The sequence below is a fragment of the Diadema setosum genome, chromosome 12, assembly GCF_964275005.1.
Source record: "Diadema setosum chromosome 12, eeDiaSeto1, whole genome shotgun sequence".
NCBI classification, from domain to species: domain Eukaryota; kingdom Metazoa; phylum Echinodermata; class Echinoidea; order Diadematoida; family Diadematidae; genus Diadema; species Diadema setosum.
The window spans coordinates 8,345,701-8,361,479 of NC_092696.1; the positions used below are offsets into that span (position 1 = coordinate 8,345,701).

At 40.2% G+C, this 15,779-nt stretch overlaps 1 protein-coding gene across 1 annotated transcript; it reads right to left on the reverse strand.

Annotated features, from left to right (window-relative positions):
- Positions 1-1,267: 1,267 nt before the first annotated feature.
- On the reverse strand, positions 1,268-15,567 carry LOC140236038 (ankyrin repeat and BTB/POZ domain-containing protein 2-like). Its single transcript, XM_072316013.1, has 15 exons — positions 15,507-15,567; positions 14,203-14,383; positions 13,126-13,278; positions 12,553-12,718; positions 11,267-11,356; positions 10,749-10,850; positions 10,170-10,254; positions 9,047-9,176; positions 8,238-8,388; positions 7,720-7,962; positions 6,286-6,391; positions 5,283-5,470; positions 4,663-4,731; positions 3,482-3,595; positions 1,268-1,510 (listed from the first exon to the last, which is right to left on the reverse strand). Exons 1-15 carry the CDS (start codon positions 15,565-15,567, stop codon positions 1,313-1,315), a joined length of 2,037 nt encoding a protein of 678 aa, XP_072172114.1. The 3' UTR covers positions 1,268-1,312.
- Between the last annotated feature and the right edge of the window lie 212 nt (positions 15,568-15,779).

Sequence of the window (15,779 nt, forward strand, 5' to 3'; positions counted from 1 at the left end):
TCAACGGGTTAAAAACACTTAAAACAAGTTTACAATTCAATGTTTGGTCCTTCCATGAATGATTATGTAGGATGGGATTTGTGACCCATCACAGTGGAAGTTGTTTAAAATTGCCAATTTTCTGATGCTGACCTTCTATGGATCTGCCAGCCTTTGAGTGGTCAAGTGATATAGAGTTTGTCCCACTATATGTAAAAGAACTTATAAGAAAAACAGGTGCTGTGTTGCATCTGGCAGCCTGAATCTGGACCTAACCGAGAACAAAAATGTTACATTTCTTCAGTAGCACACTAATATTCTTTGGTGACAATACAGGCAATCATCTATTGTGACTGCAAGTAGGAAGCTATGATTCTTTTTTTTTCTCATTTATCTTCCCCTTTCTTTAGTTTGGCCCGTGTCATCTCTCTGAGAGTTTTCAACTGCGCAATAAGAGTCTCTGTACCAATATGACCCTTGCCAATTCGTATATACCAATCAGGTATACAGTACTGTTTCAGTATCCATCATATACTACGGTGGGGATTTTATTCTATTCCACATTTTCAAAATGGACTGATTCAGGCTCAATGAAGAAGGCAGATTTAATGTGCATCCTCTCCTAGGTAGGTGGGAAATTGTTATCTTTGATCCTTAAGAAGAGATGCTCCTTAATTTTTCATCCTCTGTCTGCAGTTCAAGCACTCACAAAATATATGGCATACATAGAATATTCTTACAGCTTTATTCTCTCACTCTGTCAACAGATGAATGGACAGCATACGGTGACTTCCTCTCTTTCTTTCATCTGCCATGGCTCAGAGAGAGATAGAAAGATAAAGAGATAGATAAGCAGATATATTGACAAAGGAGAGAGAGAAAAAAAGTGAGAGAGATATAAATAGATAGATCGAAAGAGATAAAGAGAGACAGATAGACAGATATATTGGCAAAAGAGAGAGAAATAGATAGATGGAGAGAGATAAAGAGAGACAGATGGATATATAGACAAAAAGAGAGATATAGACAGTGAGAGAAATATGTAAATAGAGAGAGATAGAGAAAGAGACAGATGGAAAGATATGGAAAAAGAGAGATAGATAGTGAGAAAAAAATATATAGAGAGAGAGACAGATAGAGATAGAGATGTACAAAGAGAGACATATGGAAAGAGACAAAAAGAGAGATAAATTGTAAGAGAAATATATTTATATACATGTATATAGAGAGATATAGGGAGAGATGGATGGAAGGAGTATGAGAGGAAAAAAAGACAGGTGGGAAGAGGCAAGTACAGCTAGTGGACCCCCCATGCAGTCTCCCAACTAGTCAATCAAACTGTTGTCTGCTTGCTGTAGGTGTCGTAGATGCGCTTGGCCAGCGTGTCGCGGAGCATGCTGGGAAGGTCACAGGGGTGCGGCTTGGGCGGGAAGACCAGCTTCTTAAAGGTTTCATTCTTGGCAAGGAGTTCGGGCATGTTGATGAGGAAGAATCGATGGCAGTAGTCCAGCAGGGCCTCAGCACCATACAGCTGAAAAATGTCAAAAGTGGGGGGGGGGGGGGGGGAGTTTAGTAAACTCTGCCATCAATGACTGTAACGCCCATCTCCAAACTTGTGTCAGTAAAAGCTAAACTGGAGAAGCTAGTAATTGACTATTAATCTATAGTGATTAAAACCATCATGATCTTGACATATGAATGAAAATTGATATTATTTTTCACATGTTTGTGGAAGGACTACTTTTTTTTTAAATTTCCAGGTTTGTCTTATATTAGTATCAAGCTGACAAAATATGTTAATCACATTTGAACATATATGAAAATCCATTTCGATGAATATATCATTTGGCTGGCTCCATTTACTACTGAATTTTGAAAACAATCTCTTTTATCGTGCATGAGAGTCTACCCCAATCATTTATTTTTTTGACAACTAATATTGTCAAGTTCCATTCCAAAAAGAGAACGATAGATTACAATTTTACTTTGCTCACTAATGAAGAATGTGATTGAATAGCATCATGACAACATTCATTATAACAGCGAAGAAAATTTCAACACATAGTTTGCATAATCATGCTTTCACTACCACGGTCTTGAACCCACTATCCTTCTTTCAGATTTAGATGCTGTCCCTTAACACAGACCACAGCATAACCATTAGCCTTCTGTCGGGTCACATGCCTGAGATTAAATATTCAACACCAATCGACTTTATCGAAATTCAAGAAAATGTCAGGAGATTGAACCATAAGGTAAGGGGTGAATAAGTGAGTGAGTGTCAGCAACTCACACTAGCAACTAGTGCAACTTGCCCAGTGCCTCAAAATTTGCCTCAGTTAACTCTTAATGTGCAACGTTTGCACGCCTGACTCAGTCGACAGCGTTCCAACTTCACATATTCTGCTCAGAAGCACAAACCCGCCCAAACCGATCGATAAATCACCCAATGCCACAGTACAATGAAAGTGTCTCTCGTGATTCCATTCCTGTCGCATGTAGCTTGCATTGTATGTGGTGAATGACTATCAAGCTGTGTGCCCTACTGGATTTGCGAGTAAATTGTAAGTTTCTGTCACTGTTTTGTGTGCAAAAGTTATGCCTCTACAATGATGTTGCTACTGATCATTTGAAAGAAAAACAATCATAGATTTCTCATACAATTTACATTAAAGGACAAGTTCACCTTCATAAACATAAGGATTGAGAGAATGCAGCTATATTAGTAGAACGCATCAGTGAAAGTTTGAGAAAAATTGGACAATCAATGCAAAAGTTATGAATTTTTAAAATTTTTATGTTGGAATCGCTGGATGAGGAGACTACTACAGCTTGTGAGTAATTATGCGTACAACAGTATAAAGAAAATGTAAAGAAAATTCAACATATTTTCAATTTTTTTCGCATAATAAAAGAGCACTTGACTTGCCTCTTTCTAAAGGCAGGGGGAATAATATTACCCATAACATATGTCGGTAACGAGTCAAGGGAATGTGTACTTTTTTCAAAAGATGAAATTTTGTGAAATTCTCTTTATATTTTCCTTATATTGTTGTACGCATGTGACATCTAAGTTATTCATACACTGCAGTAGTCTTCTCATCCAGCGGTTACTGCACAAAAACTTCAAAAATTCATAACTTTTGAACGGATTGTCCGATTTTCCTCAAACTTTCAATGATGTGTTCTACTTATATTGCTACATTCTCTCAATCCATATGTTTATGAAGGTGAACTTGTCCTTTAAAGTACTGCTTGGCCTTTTCCCTATGACTTTGCTCACTACATGCCCAGGGTAACAAAAATCTATGAAAGTTACATAAATTTGAAAAACAGAATGTTTTCCCACAGCATGACTTACATTGCTATCTCCGAATAATGTGGCACACAGGGGGTTTACACCGTGGCATATAGTGTAGAAGATAAAACCTATAAGATTCAAGCCTTGAGTGAAGACTACACCACCTCCAGGGGATATCCCCCTTTGTTTCCACCCACTCACCCTGGCTTGTCTGTAGATGGTGGTGGCGTTGTCCCAGGTGAGCTCCAGGCTCAGCAGACGCTCACAGTACAGCTGGAGCCCACTCAGGGCAAAGTAGTTGGCTGCTGACATCAGCTGAGAAGAATGAAAGGAAATAGAAATATTGATTGATAGATCGATCGATCGATCGATCGATCGATTGATTGATCCATTGATCCATTGATCAATTGATTAATTAATTGATTTGTTTATTGATTGATTAATTACTTTACTGTCCATTCTGGAAATTCTTTGTACATTGGATATCACATAAGAAAATGAAAATTAAATACATCACGGTACACCACAGAAATGACCATGAATGTTTGCATCAATCATTTAATGCATGAATAAATGTGACCCGCTACAACAAAAGGATCCTAAAGTCGCTGACGGGCGAGCCAAGCATGGCCCAGAAAAATGCTATTTTCAGGCCTTTTCTTTCATCATTTAGCTTCGAAATTTCGGCAGATGATAGAAGATACATTAGACTACAAAATTATGTAAAACAGAAATCCGAACGTTATGACAGATTTTGGTGATCTGACTTCAAACTCAATTTTCTCGGCTCACAAGTCAGCGACTTTAGGATCCTTTTGTTGTAGTGGGTCACAAATGACAGATCAAATATAAGGATAAAAATATGAATGGATGAATAGCTAGACAGACAGATACATAGATAGATAGACATATCGATGAATGAATAAATAAACTAAATAAATGCATACATGTGTACTTGAATAACTGAAAGCAAACAGTAACTGTACGAACAGATGAATAACAAACAATTCATTGATGAATACTGTAAATCTAGAAATATTTGCATGCATTTCAATTTCACTAATTTCATGCGAGCAAAGATTCATGAAATTTAAATGCACACAAAAGTTCTTGTCTGCACTATATGCATTGAATGTCACAGTCGCAATCCGCAAAAATGTCATGCCGCGAAAATATCTTGTTTTACAGTAGACAAATGAATACATAGATTGATACAGAAATGAGTTTACAAAAATATACAGCACCCTATGGATCAGAATTACACTACCATACAAGTCAGTACACTTATAACTGATGGGTGCTTTAGATATACTTTGATGTAGATGATATACTTGAGTAGAAAACTATTTTTGGCAGGCTCTCTAATTAGTAACACCTCATACCTCATTTAGCTCTCCAGGCTTCACACGGATGTTGTCTGTGCTGCCGTGGTACAGGTACTGCATGACGAGCTGGGAGGAGGAGGACGGGGAAGAGAAAGAATTTCATTGGACATCTCACACTTTGGAAATCATTAAAATCTTTGAGACTCATATTGCAGGCCTGTTTGGTACATTCTTGTATTAATTAATTCTGTTAATTATCAAAACTCCTATTTTCTACTGGCTCAACTTAATGAAAAAAAAATAATCATCAATCCAACACTACAATGGCACGCTATGATGCCGCTTCATGCTGTTAATCAATTTTACGCCAATATCATGTTGTAACATATCAGGAATTTACTTGCAGAAGGTGCAGAAATAAAGTCCCTCCTTTAAGGAGGAAGCAAACCCAACCAATCAATGCATACAAGTTGAAATTTTCTGACTTGGAGGGACTGCTACCATTTCTTTCTGAAACCTGCCAGTGATAATGGTGGGAGTCATTTACCCTCCAAGCCATTAAATGTGACAAAGACTGGTATGCTACAGCTTCCCTTATGGTGGTGTTATACAGGATGAGGAAGACAAGACTTCATGCTTTACCGTTTCATCTTATCCACTTTCTGACAACCACTCACCTGAAAGACGCCGTAGCGGAACTCGCTGATCTCCACCACTGGTTTCTTGGGGTCCAGCATCCGGTCAGATAGCATGGCTTTGAAGCGCTTGGACGCCGTCACCAGGACAATCTTGTGGGCGTAGAACCTCCGACCCTCCACCACAAACGTGACGTCGGACATCTCGGGGTTGTTGATGTACTGAGGGTCTGCAGAGGTTAAGAGAAAATTCATATCATTGTACTCATCTTTACTTCCTTGATTAATTTTCATCAATGTGCACTTCACTGCTCAATTTCTTCTCAAACTTTTTTTTTTTTTTTGTGGGGGGGGGGGGGGGTAGGGGCATTCATTTACTGCACCAACACTTATGCAAGGCTATTAATATTGAGAGACGAGTCTGGTTCTAGCATGTAATGTCTAAGACATTCCCTTACTTGAAAATTGTGCACAAGGCTTTCCCTCCTCTTAATTTATAATTTTATCAATCAATCCATCAGTCAATCTATTTATCGATCAGTCAATCAATCTATCTATCTATCTATCCATCTACCTATTTGTCTATCTATCTATCTATCTGTCTGCCTGTCTGTATATCTCCCTATCTCAATATACCTGGAAGTCCAGGAAATAATTCAGCTGACAGTGATTAAAGCACAACATAAGAGTCTGTGCATAATTAAATGCTGCATAGACTAAAGTTTATATCATTTGAACCCTGTTCAAGTATCCTATTTGAGATGACATTGCATGATTAATCACATGAAGGAGAAAATGAATGAATATGAACCACAACTTCACTCTCACGCATTTATAAAATGATGTTGATGATGATGATGAAACAGCATTTTACTGTACATAGCGCCATTTATCAATAGAAACATTTAAAGGTGCACAACATGTACATATGAAATCAAAACAACAACAAGAAAAATCTATAATATAATTATGTAAAACTTAATACATAGTGCTGACATTGTACTGCAGCCTTGTGCTTTGTGAAGAGACTGGTATCAAATCTCACCTATTCTGGCTGCATGCATGGCTCCAGGGCAGGGTATATTTGGAATCGGATCCAGTCCCATGAGATGGGAGAAGACATTAGCCAGCTGTTTACTGACCAGCTCATTCTGGCGGGAGAAAGAAGTGGGAAAGACATTTCATGGTGAAATGAATGCATACATGACCTACTGCATGACAATTTACTATACAATCATATACAGTGAGGTAATTTTTCAGCTAGTACTGATTTGAAATCCTGTTTATAATTATAATATTATGGTCTTCTACCCGTAATGTTGCACTGCTCTACCAGTTGGCTCTACCATTATCACTATCGTAGCATTGCAAGTTTAAAGGGATCGTATAGTTTTGGTTGAGACCTAATTTCAGGTTTCTAACATTTTTAGGTGAGATAATCAGAAACCTCTTATGAAATATGAAAGAACATGTAATTCTATGAGGAAATCAATGTTTATTTGATGAAAATTGGTTTTGAAATGGCCGAGATATCCAAAACAGAGCGATTCTAAGGTGAGTGTGGGACTCACCTTTTATTACGATCGCTTTGTTTTCAGTCATTCCAAACCCATTTTCATCAAATAAACTTTGAATTCCTCTTAAAATGGTATGCTCTGTACTATCTCATAAGTGTTTTATTGGTATCTCACAAAAAGTTAAAAGCCCAATTCTCATCTCCACCAATACTGTACCATCCCTTTAATACCCATTTATACACCTGGCTCAAGAGGGACATAGTGGACAAAAATCTTGTCCAAGACATAGGCTCTTCACCAGGATTTACCAGGATGATGAGTTGTTTTGGAGTATTTTGAGATCAAAGATGTAAAATAACTTTCATGGCATGCACCTGACGTTTATTCCAGAAGATTCCTCCCCGTTCAGCATTGTGGTAAGTAGAACGTTATGTGATGATGGATGGTGTCCTAACAATCATATTTTCCAACAAGCTGCATGGAGTTCATTCTACGGTGGAAGATTTGTGGATATACTGCTGTTGCAGACTTGTCGATTATCAATACCAGGTAATCGATAATAAAAAAAAAAAAATATGTAGCAACCGTGATCGAGTAAGCTCTGAGACTCTCATACTTCCAGCAAACCTTTTTGGCTAATATTTCCCATTTTTGTCATTACCCAACTGTAATCAGGGGCAGATCCAGGAATTCCATAAAGGGGAGGCACCTTTACAAAATTAAAGGGGGCGCCAGTGCCCCTCCCCCCCCCCCCCCCATTTTTTTCTTTTCATTTCTTTTGTTTTAACCAATAATAAAGAGGGAGTGCGCACCCGATGTGCCCCCTCTGGATCCGCCACTGGTAATTGTGTTTGTAGCATTATTTCACATATTTTTTCACGCATCTGTGTGTATTTTACAGTACAAATTGACAGTTCTGCATGCGTATGAGAACTTTGCTTTTACTTAAAGCCCCTACCCACCTTGCTCTGTCTGAAGATCTCAAACATCAGTGGCAGCCCGTCCTGGATCAGCTCCTCGAAGTCCTCGTCGACGGCGATCGAGCCGAAGTCGCGGAAGAGGCACTGGACGATGGCGCGGCGGTGGAAGTACTGGGCGGTGTGCAGCGTCTCCAGCCAGCTGTGGAAGGTCCAGGCCACACCCAGACTGCGGAGCTCCATGGCGATGTCAAGGTAACCGTGCTCGCAGCTGTGGTACATTGCCTCCTGGAAAGACAGCAGAAGATTTTAGTCAGGAATCAAACATATATCACCTACATGTCCCCTATATATCTCACCTATATATCACCTATATATCACCTAAATGTCACCTATATATCTCACCTATATATCACCTATATATCACCTACATATCACCTATATATCACCTATATATATCAAAGAAGTAACAAGCAAAATAAACTGTGAACTTTTAACACATTTAGTCCAAAAAGACAGAAGGTCAGAACCAATCCTGTTCAAGAATCCCACCATGCACACACCTGGAGTGTCTGTGCCATCTTGTTCTTGCCCGACTTAGCACCGTTCCTCTCCCGGGGACTGTCCGACCCCTCGGCGAGGATCTCCTCCAGGGAGAGGATGTCCGAGGAGCGGATGAGACGGGGCTGTTCCAGGAGCTTCCTCAAGACATTTCTTCCAGGGAGAAGATGGGAAAGAGAGATTATCGCTTGCATTAAAGGTATGCATGGGAATGGTTGTTGAAGTTGTCATATGATCAGATAGCATTTTCATTCTACTTCATTCAAATTCCCTTGGTTCTACTCAGCTGAATTGAATTCAATTCTATTTTTCATTTTCTTCATCCAAAGAGCATAAAATAATACCTAAAAATTACAAATGATCTTGAGTACACAGTAGTTGACAGTATGCTAAAAATCTAAATAAAAAATTAAGTCCATAGTCAAATACAGCAGAACAAACCACGTCCAATAATACAGTAAAACCTGTCTAGGTATAGTGGCCACCCAAGGGAGACAGAAAGAGTGGCCATTACAGACAGGTTCCGTAACATGCCTTCTCTCTTGGAGGAAATTGTTCTTAGTGGCCATATATGGCAGGTAGCCACTATAGACAGGTGATCACTATTCAAAGACTGGTTTAACTGTACCTCACTTGTTGCATAAAAAGGAGTATTCTGAAAGTTATGATAAAAAATCCCATATTTTCTTAGCATTTCCTATGTTTTTTAACAGCAGGTTTATTCTCAAATATCTCAAATTGACAAGAATGGAGTTAACTTGTGTAACTTTCACTTAATTCAGAGCGCAGTTCTACAGTAGTATCTCTTTACCTGTGACCATGTGCAGCTGCCAGGGCAAATGAGTTACCGTGCCCTTTACTGGTGATCCCATTTCTGTGGACGGTGGTAAGGTAAGGATCTGCACCTTTAGAGAGAAGAAGGCACACCATGCTGTGGAAACCTGTGGGAGACGGTGAGATGATAAGAGATCAAGGGAGTAAGAGGAGCAATTTAATGAGAATCTGGTAAGTTTTAAATGATCATTCTTTTTCTCCCATATCTCTTTCTCGCAGAAGTCCTCCTTGGGTTTCACCCTCTTTCTTACTTTTTTCACAGTTTTTCATTCTGCATTCCATTGTCTGTATTCTCAACTGTTTTAATACTGACTTTGTTTTCTCTCCCTCCATTTTGTGATACATTGTTCAGAATTTCACATCTTCTTCACCTCTCTTTCCCATCGCCATAATTTTCCGACTTTCACCTTCTCCCACTCCTCCCTCATTTCAGGGTAATAATCCTCCCCCCTCCATCGCACTTTGCCTGATTCTTACTTTATTCTTCCTTACAACTTTTTTCACTGTCTCTTATTATCCCATCTCCATTAGTGAAACCTCAACCTCCAGCTCTCTGCTGCCTGTCGACTGTCACTATTTGCCTTCCTTACACCCTCCCAATGTCACTTCCCTCCTACACTCTACTCCTTCTAGGTTCTTCTTTCTCGAACAACAGCCCTTTCAAGGACTACATATACATGTACGTGATGTTAATACCACAAACCTCTCTTCCTCATTAACATCACCCTGCAAACTTTGAGATGACACATAAGAACCCCCCTGGTTATACTTTCAAATGTCACCAAACAAAGATTTTGGTTAAAGTCAAGAGGACCTGCAAAAAAAAAAGGGACTACTTTTCTTTTAAGGACTTGTCTGATTATCATGTCAAAGCTCATAATATGGAACATTACTGCTACGCAAATGAAATCTGCTGAATTCCGCACTTGTAATCCATAGTGCAAAGTGGAATTTACGGGACAAACTTTTGAGGCTTATTTTGGGAGGGGCTGTGGCACAAGGAGGAGGAGCTTCCTGTATTACACTTGACCTTTGAACCTTGACTGGAGGTTCAGAGTTGAAAGTACTATGAATAAGAACAAGTGAAACCTGGGATGTACCTGCGGCGGATGCTAGCTGGAGGGGTGAGTGTGTGTAATTCTCTCCCGGTCCACCTTCAACGTTAGCTCCAACATCCAGCAGCAACTTTGGAGAAGAGAGGAGACAGGTTGCCATGGTTACTAATACATTTTACACCAATGGGTCATGACTTTTAAATGAGGCAATTGGATGTTAAGAAAAACCAGTTATCGCTAGTGTGAATTATCCTGTAACAATTCCTGGACAGAACGTGGATGATAAGTGCACATTCATTCTATTAGTGTGCAATGCTAACATCAAAAGCAAGTCAGATGATATGTGTACAAACTCAATATATTCATAAAATATGTAATACACAGGTATCTACTCAAATTACTCTTAAACAAACTGATGAAAACTTTACATCTCTGGATCTATGGAGTTTGTTTGTTAGTAAGTTTGTTTGTTTGCTTTTAAAAAAAAAAGTCAGGTGAACGCGAGCACTGAACTGTAATAAAAGAAAGACTATTCTAATTCAGACAGACTGACGTAGCTGTGTGCTACTGACGCCTGAGAGACGGCAACAAACTATCCCTTTAAACTCAAAAAGAAAAGCTTACCTGAGCTACTGAGGTGTGTCTGTGAGCCACAGCAAATGAGAGAGCTGTCCAGTGTCTGATGGTTGGATGGACACAGGGGTACTTCTGGCTGCTACTGGGGACCTGGGCAACATGGAGACCAGACTCAATTCAGTGAACAAACTCAAATTCTATACACACAACTTTCACAAATTTCCATAAAAATAGTCTTAACTGCCTTCTGATATTGTAAAACTAGAAACCTTTGCACCATGACATTTTTGCAAATTGAAACATGCATTATATTCAACGTCGTGTACTGACAAACATTTTTGCATTCATTTCACTTTCGCAAATCTGCCTCCTGGCCAAATTCATGCAAGTTTTATGCAAGCAAAGATTATTGGTTTTACAGTATACTGTAACTCAAAGGTGGCCACAGCTACAGTCGTAGATCCTACAATAAGCATACTTGGCAGTACATTCATTAATATACATTGTGTATTTACTCAGAGTATTTCTAGTTTCAAAGAAGATGACGAAGATGGGGTGGGGCTCACCGGAATATCGGGCTTGGCACCGTTGTCCAGTAGAAGCTGGACCATAGCCTCATCTCCTCTCACACAGGCCAACATCAAGGCAGTCATCCCCTGAGGACAAAGACAGAAGAAAAAAAAAAGTAATCATACAGACAGATATACAGCCAAACAAAGAAACAGACATACATTGTATGATTAGGGAGAGTTTACAAGATGCACAAAAATGCATCTGGCTAAGTGGAATTCTCTTCTCTCTTCTCAGAACAAAATAAGGTGAAAAAAGGGGTTTTATCCAGGCAGTCTGATTGATTTGTTTAAATATGCAAGTACACTGTGTTTTGCTAAATCCCATCACATTGGTATATGGTAATTATGCCCGCCAGGGGAAAATTGATGATTCTATAATTTTGTGCTATATAAGCTTTACTCATGCATAACTATCTTCATTATCATATCTATAGGCCTACCTACGGATACATATGGATGATTCTGAATGCAGGTTTTAAGCCTCTATACTCAGATCAAGATTTGGTCCTGCTTGAAGTAGGCTGGGTCATAGCATTATCATCGTCATCATTATCATTCTCATTCTAACCTTTATCTTTTCATTCCTATTCCTCAGGTGAGAAGGTTTAAGCAAAGGCTTCAACCCACCTGTTCACTGATTATGTTAATCATTTTCATTATAATTATCATTATTGTTATCATTATCATTATTCCTATTCCTGAGGTGAGATGGGTACCAAAGGTCTCCAGCTCACCTGCTCACTGATGGTGTTGATCATCATCATTATCATCATCATCATCATCATCATCACCATCACCATCACCACCACCACCATCACCATCACCATCACCATCACCGTCACCATCATCACCATCACCATCATCATCATCACCATCACCATCATCACCATCACCATCATCATCACCATCATCATCATCACCATCATCTTCATCACCATCACCATCATCATCATCATCACCATCATCACCATCACCACCATCACCACCACCACCACCACCACCACCACCATCATCACCACCATCATCACCATCATCACCATCACCATCACCGTCACCATCATCACCATTACCACCATCACCATCATCACCACTACCATCACCACCATCATCACCATCACTATCACATCATCATCATCATCATCATCATCATCATCATCATCATCATCATCATCATCATCACCATCATCACCATCATCACCATCATCACCATCACCATCATCATCATCATCATTCCTATTCCTATTCCTGAGGCAAGAGGGTCAGCAAAGTCTCCAGCGCACCTGTTCACTGATGGTGTTGATCCCGTCTGGGCCCAGCATGCTGGCTGCCGTCTGGACCAGGTCTGTCCTCCCACAGGCCAGCATTCGGAAACCCAGGTCCTGCTGGAATCGGGAGGCGGACTGCGAGGCATCCAGGTGTCTGGAGGAGCACAGGGACTCGTCATTTCTGGGAGGGGGGGGGGAGATGATGCACAAACGATGATGTACTCTGTGATAGTCTCATGTTACATATCATGCGGTAATCATCCCCTTGTTGATAGCATGACTAAAATATTCTCAATACATAACAGAAATACATTTTCAGAGTTTACATTTGATATTCCTTTTCCCAAACACACAGCAGTCACTAAGAGAACCTACAAAACTACATAGTTTCGAGATATAGTACTCTCTGTTATCCATGTATGATCAAATACAGCCCACACTGTGTATCTGTACAGCGTTGTCAACTCACTGTTATCGAAATCAAGTAGTGCTGCCTCCGTTTGAGTTTTTATAGGTATACATGACAGCGTCAATTGCTATGTGCAAGAATACACTCTATGTCTACTTGATTTCATTGAACCAACTCACCTGAGTGGACGGATGGGTGTGTCAATCCCGGGCAGGAGGAGTCTGGCGGCTTGCCCGACATCGTCGCTGTCCACCACGCTGCTCAGCCGGTGCTCGCAGTGCGTGGTGGCGACCCTGATCCATTCCATTAGGGGTGGGAGGACAACGTACGGTCTGGAGTGTCACAGGGGAAAAGGGGAGAGAGACAAAAAAAAATCCATCATTATTCGTAAGCATGTGACAGTTCCTTTTGGAGCGAGTGATGATATTGATAGAAATATATAAGTACAGTGAAACCTGTCTTAGTGGCCACCTGTCTATAATGACCACCTGCCTTACACGACCACTAAAAATAATTCCCTCTGAGAGAAAAGTCATGGTAAAGATCCTGTCTATAGCAGCCACCTGTCTATAGCAGCCACTTTTTTCGTCTCCCTTGGGTGGTCGCTATAGACAGGTTTGACCATGATATATACTTTATGGTAATGATATAACAATAATGGTCTCATCTACGTACAGCCGGGGTAGCCTCTTCCGCACTGTTCCTCCAGAAGTCCCTGCCATTACTATTACCCTAGCACTGCCAGGTAACCACATTTAATGCCAGAAAATTAATGGGTATCCTGTGCAATTACAATTCTGAACCCTTCCTCTCCTCAATACCAATCATATGCAATTATCTCATGACCAGCACCCCTCAGTTAACAAATAGGCCCTCATTACTTCTCTCATATAAAGTGCTAATGTACTGACTGCAACTATCCCTTAACAAACAAGCAAACAACTTAACAAAAGACGGAGATTATAACATCAATAAGGTGAGATAATGGTAACTGAAGGAACCATTGGTACCACAATGGTGTAAACTGCACCAACATCATTACCATCCCCCACTAACCTAGGTGACATATTTCATCAGCAAGAGCCATCGGTAGGCCTATACCTCTCTGGCGTCCGCTGCACAGCTGGACAATCTAGGTGACATAATGGTGCCAGAAAGAACCACTGGTACCAACAATGGTGTAAACTGCACCAACATCATGACCATCCACAGCAACATGAGTGATGCAATGGTGTGTGCAAGAGAAATGGCTATACCTCTCTGGTGTCAACTGCACCGCTGGACAATCGTGGTGATTCTCCAGCTGGTTGCACCGCATGAAGTGGAACAGGGTACGTAGGGCGTCGGGGCTCCACGTGACCCCGTGGCGCTTCTGGGGCGACACTGCGATGCGGTGCCGGTTCTGGTGATAGTGCCTCGCTCTGCCGACCAGTTCACCTGTTGGTGTTGGTGGGTTGTTTTTTTTTTTTTTTGGGGGGGGGGGGGTGTACAAAAACAGAAAATGAATTTTGACACTTGACACTCAACTCAAATTCATGATGATAACAAGTAAGTCCAGTCCACATTCATGATGACTTGAATGGAGAGAGAAAATAAGTACAGGAAAACCTGATAGAGATAGCAAAAAAAAAGAAAAAGAAAAGAAAATTAACAGAATTCAAAGATCAAAGATTTCAAGAAATAATGTGTAGTATTGATGGAATTCCTACATACAGAGAAGATGAGATGATCCCCTACCTGCCAATGATTCAAACACAGCTTCACTTGATTCTTCTTCGGAAGTGAATTTCAATAGAAGAAAGTCTCTCTTTTGCATCAAGTCAGTCTAGACAGCGATATATCATGATGCTCAACCTATGAGTTACAGACTGTTGAATAATCACCAGAAGAAGATATCTGAAATACTGTACGTATATATGCGGAATATTTTGTGAGGTTTTTATTTTTGCAAATTTTGCGAGTCAGCTGCTATTCGTGAAATTAAAAACACACGAAAATATGGACTCTGATCCCAATATGAATGTGATGTTCGCGTGTACATTTCTCTGTTCAGTACAGGACTCCACTATCGCGAATTTAACCACTCACAAAATCACCAAGAAATCCCAATTCCCACAAATTTAGACTCGCAAAATATATGGCGTATACAGTATATTCTAACTATGTAACAGATGGGAATCCTGTGACACAAACATTGTCTCATCTCAATGGGTTCATTCTTTTCAGAAGTTATACCTATAACTTTAAACTGAATGTTCCCCCAGAGACATCCCAGCTTCTTCTTGTGACACAGAGAGATCTGGTAACCTTACAACACCAGGCTTTGCTTTTTCTCGGGGATGAAGGCAGATTATATTTGTACTGTGATGGTAATCCCTTGTCACTGCACCTCATTTTAATCATCTGTACATGGTAATTACCAAGATGGTATTGAAAACAGCATAATGTTTTGCATTTTCAAATCCATTCTGACTTTTGTAACACAGTGTCATACAAATTGGTTATTCCCAACACTTAATTCACTCCCTCTGATGCATGTTTGACAGACACTACTCCTCACCTAACTCGGACAAGCTGCACACACAGGTGACAATCAGGCACTGTTCCAATGAGCGGGTCATTTCCAGGGGGTCCTCTTGCTTCAAGGAACAGCTGGTATTGGATACGTGGGGTAATATTACTGTACCTGCAAAATGGAGAAACAAAGATTGAAAAATGGGAAATGTTAGAGACCAATATACTTTCTGGACATAGGCCTACATTTATTCACACTGGACAAAGAAAATAAATGAAATTCAACTGTGAGGGACCTACACCCCAGTGGTAGGACCTG

Bases quoted from the DNA above. Each gene is read 5' to 3' on its own strand.
- LOC140236038 (XM_072316013.1), bottom strand. From the start codon at position 15,567: ATGACCCGCTCATTGGAACAGTGCCTGATTGTCACCTGTGTGTGCAGC. The intron at 11,357-12,552 runs GTGCGCTGGAGA...CTTTGTCCTCAG, and splicing joins TCAACACCATCAGTGAACAG to GGGATGACTGCCTTGATGTT. The intron at 1,511-3,481 runs GTGAGTGGGTGG...GACATTTTTCAG, and splicing joins CCATCTACAGACAAGCCAGG to CTGTATGGTGCTGAGGCCCT.